General features: G+C 62.0%; 1 protein-coding gene across 4 annotated transcripts in view; it reads right to left on the bottom strand.

The window, feature by feature from the left end:
• Positions 1-43: 43 nt before the first annotated feature.
• Positions 44-2,944, bottom strand: part of PTPA (protein phosphatase 2 phosphatase activator) — a 25,433-nt gene continuing 22,532 nt past the window's right edge. For all 4 annotated transcript variants that reach the window (XM_024762128.1, XM_024762130.1, XM_024762129.1 and 1 more), the window contains one exon: positions 44-544. In XM_024762128.1, coding sequence (XP_024617896.1) covers positions 467-544 — 78 coding nt within the window. In that variant the 3' untranslated portion in view covers positions 44-466. The remainder of the gene's footprint in view (positions 545-2,944) is intronic.

Raw genomic sequence — 2,944 nt, 5'->3', positions numbered from 1 at the left:
CCCCCCGGGCTCCCCCCCCCCCCCCCCCCCCGCCCCCGGGCCGGCCCCCAGCCTCAGCGTCCAGCCCTCAGGACACCCAGACACCCACCCAAACAGGGCTCGGGAAATTGACCCACGGCGTGGGGAACAACTGCTCCAACCCCTAGAAAGACAACCTGGCAAGGGAAAGCAAGGGCAACTGCACATATCTCCCTCCCCACAGTGGCCCGGAACAGCCTGCTCTCAAATGGGACTGAACAGGGAGGAGAGGGGGCCCAGGGACCCTGCACCCGCCCCTCTCCCCTTGCCTGTCCGCCACAGGGCAAGTCAGGAAACTGGCCACACTTTGGTCACTTCTCCCAACTTGGGTCGTTCAGCCTTATGCCCTGAACCTCCCTCGAGCCCACGCTCACCACCCACCCCAGTAAACAGCCTCTCATCAAACAGAAAGAACACAGGGAGGGGGTGGGGTGGGGGAGGGCAGGCACTAGCACGACGTGACCGGGTGGATGGGCAGCAGGCTCCCGAACTTGAAGTGCTGGATCACCGGGAACTTCTCCAGGCACTGCAAGGAGGAGGGAGCAGACAGGAGAGGTGAGGGCCGCACTGCACCCCTGCCGGCCTGCTCGGCCTCTCGGGCCGCCTCCGAGGGACCCCTGGACGACTCCGGAGGCCCGGAGCAGCGCAGCTCCAGCAGGTGCCCACCCAGGGCTCAGGAAGCAGCCAGGCCTTTGGCGAAGGGCAGAGCTTCCAACCCATTCCTGATCACCCCCTCCCATCCAAAGATCCCGCACTCCACGACAATCAGGTCAGGTCCACCAAATAGTGAGAATGAGAGCGAGTGAGAGGGACCGAGGGAGGGGGGAGGGAGAGAAGGCAGCCTAACCCCACAAGGCGGCGGCCAAGAAGAGAGGCAGCGGTGACATCACTTGGCCCAGAGGGACAAGTTGGGGACCAGAGGTGAAAAGAACCCTCCAGATCATGGGGGTTCTCCCAGCCCTGGAAAAGAGGTGTGGGGATACTGGGACCCAAGCCCGAGAAGGGTCCAAGGCCCATTTTCCCAATGTTCAGTTCTCTAGACTGAAAAAGGCATCTCGGCACTTCCGAGTGAGATGATAAGAAGCAGCGGACAGCCTCCCCACCCCCAGGGCAATTCCCAGCAGCCCTGCAGAGCACAAGAGGAGCGATGAGCAGGGGCATGGCTGAGCGGGGGGATGGCGCTGCTCCCTGAACCCAGCCCAGCCAGGGCCTTGGCCCCAGGGCTCTGGCAGAGGAGGGGAGACAGAGAGCAGCAGGACCGACCAAGAAGCTGGCCTGGCCCACAGGCAGCCGGAGCCCAGGCCCACACCGCACAGCACCGGGAAGGTGACGCGCCCCGGGCTCCCAGCCCCCCGCCCAGGTGTGTGTGTGTGTGTGTGTGTGTGTGTGTGTGTGCGCACACATGCGTGTCAGAGTAGGGGGTGGGCCACAAGGCCTGAAGGAAGGGAAATCTACGGTGGAAGGATGGGGAACCAAGCTCCGTCTGTGTGGGAGCAGAGCTCCAGGCCACAGCCAGGCTCCTGGGCCTGGGGCACAGAAAGTGGGGAGCAGGCAGCTGGGGGTCGGCGGTGGGGGGAGGGAAGAGCAGCAGATCCAGAAAAAGCAGCTGCCATTGTGCTTACGTCATGGAGGAAGTGGTGGGAGTTTGTCAAAGGGGGGCCCCCCCAGGGTCCTGGAATTCCAGAAAGGGTCAAAGGTCAACCTGCTTCTAGCTTTCAGGCCTGAGAAACTGTGAAGGCAAGAGGCTTAGGGGGAGGGCGCAGGGGCAGAGGTTCTCTCCACTCCTCCCTCAGGGACCCAGAACAAGCTTCCCCAAGGCCTGGGGCAGGGCAGGGGGCGAGGAGCTGGGCTAAAGGCAAAAGGCTGCTTGGGGCAAAGGAAGTCGGGGGCTCCAGGGTCACAGCAGAGGGAGCCTCTGGCCAGGTCTTTCTCCAGTGACCGGTGCCCCTGCGCTCCCCGTGTCCTGGGCAGAGCAACAGCTTCTGCCTGCCCATGAGTAGACCTTCCAGCTGGCGGCCCTCCCAGGTCCCGGCGACTCAGGGGGAGAAGGGGCTCCCCAGGTCCTGACAGGCCCTTCAGAAGGGAGCCCCAGCACGGTGATAGCCCTCAGGAAAAACAGACCCCACCCCCCACAAGGGTCCCAGAAAGCATCTGGCTCTTCAGTTCAGAAAGGCTGAACTGACAGGCAGTTTGGAGATGCAGACAGCTGGTCCCAGATCCTGACACCAGGCCCGGTCAGGCCTCTATGGCAGCTCAGGGGACCCGCTCCCCTCCAGCAGCCATCTCTGGCCAGGGGCTCTGGCCTTTGCTAACGCCCATCTGGACTTCAAGAATGGTGAGCCTCAAAGGTCTTCCGCAAGGACCAAGAACTGGTCTGGAAAAGCAAGTCCTTTCCTTGCTTTCCTCCGAGCAAAGAGCATGTGACCACATGACTCACAGGGACCAAAGAGTAAGGGCAACCCGCTAGCAACTTACAAACGAGTGTGGCATGTCACAGAGGCTCGGTGTCCTAAAACTAAAGTCAGTGAGTTCCCGCGCTGTCCTACAAAGCCGTGTGGCCGCCACGCAGCGCCCGACAGGCTGCGTGCGCCCAGGGCTGGAATTTCCGGGTCTCAGGAAGGGCGCTGGGTTATCCGCTCGTGCTCCCTCATCTGGTCCTGAGCTGCGGGCACTTTTCAGTGGCTGACCTCCTTGGCTTCAACATCCAGAGAGATACTGACAACTGTTATACCACGGACTGTTTCGTCTGTGTGGCCCCATCACCACCTCTAATCTTAATCTGCTCCTCCCTCAACCTGTCAGCCAGAGTTCTTTTGCCTTTGGACAGGGCAGGTAGGGAAGGGAGGCAGGGTCTCCTCCGCCCTTAGGGGCCCAGGTCAAGCTAAGTTTAGTCACTCAAGTAAGAGCCTGCAGAAAGGACGGCATT

Source organism: Neophocaena asiaeorientalis, unplaced genomic scaffold (assembly GCF_003031525.2).
Source record: "Neophocaena asiaeorientalis asiaeorientalis breed wild unplaced genomic scaffold, Neophocaena_asiaeorientalis_V1.1 scaffold78, whole genome shotgun sequence".
NCBI classification, from domain to species: Eukaryota; Metazoa; Chordata; class Mammalia; order Artiodactyla; family Phocoenidae; genus Neophocaena; species Neophocaena asiaeorientalis.
This window is presented reverse-complemented; position numbering and strand designations above follow the sequence as displayed.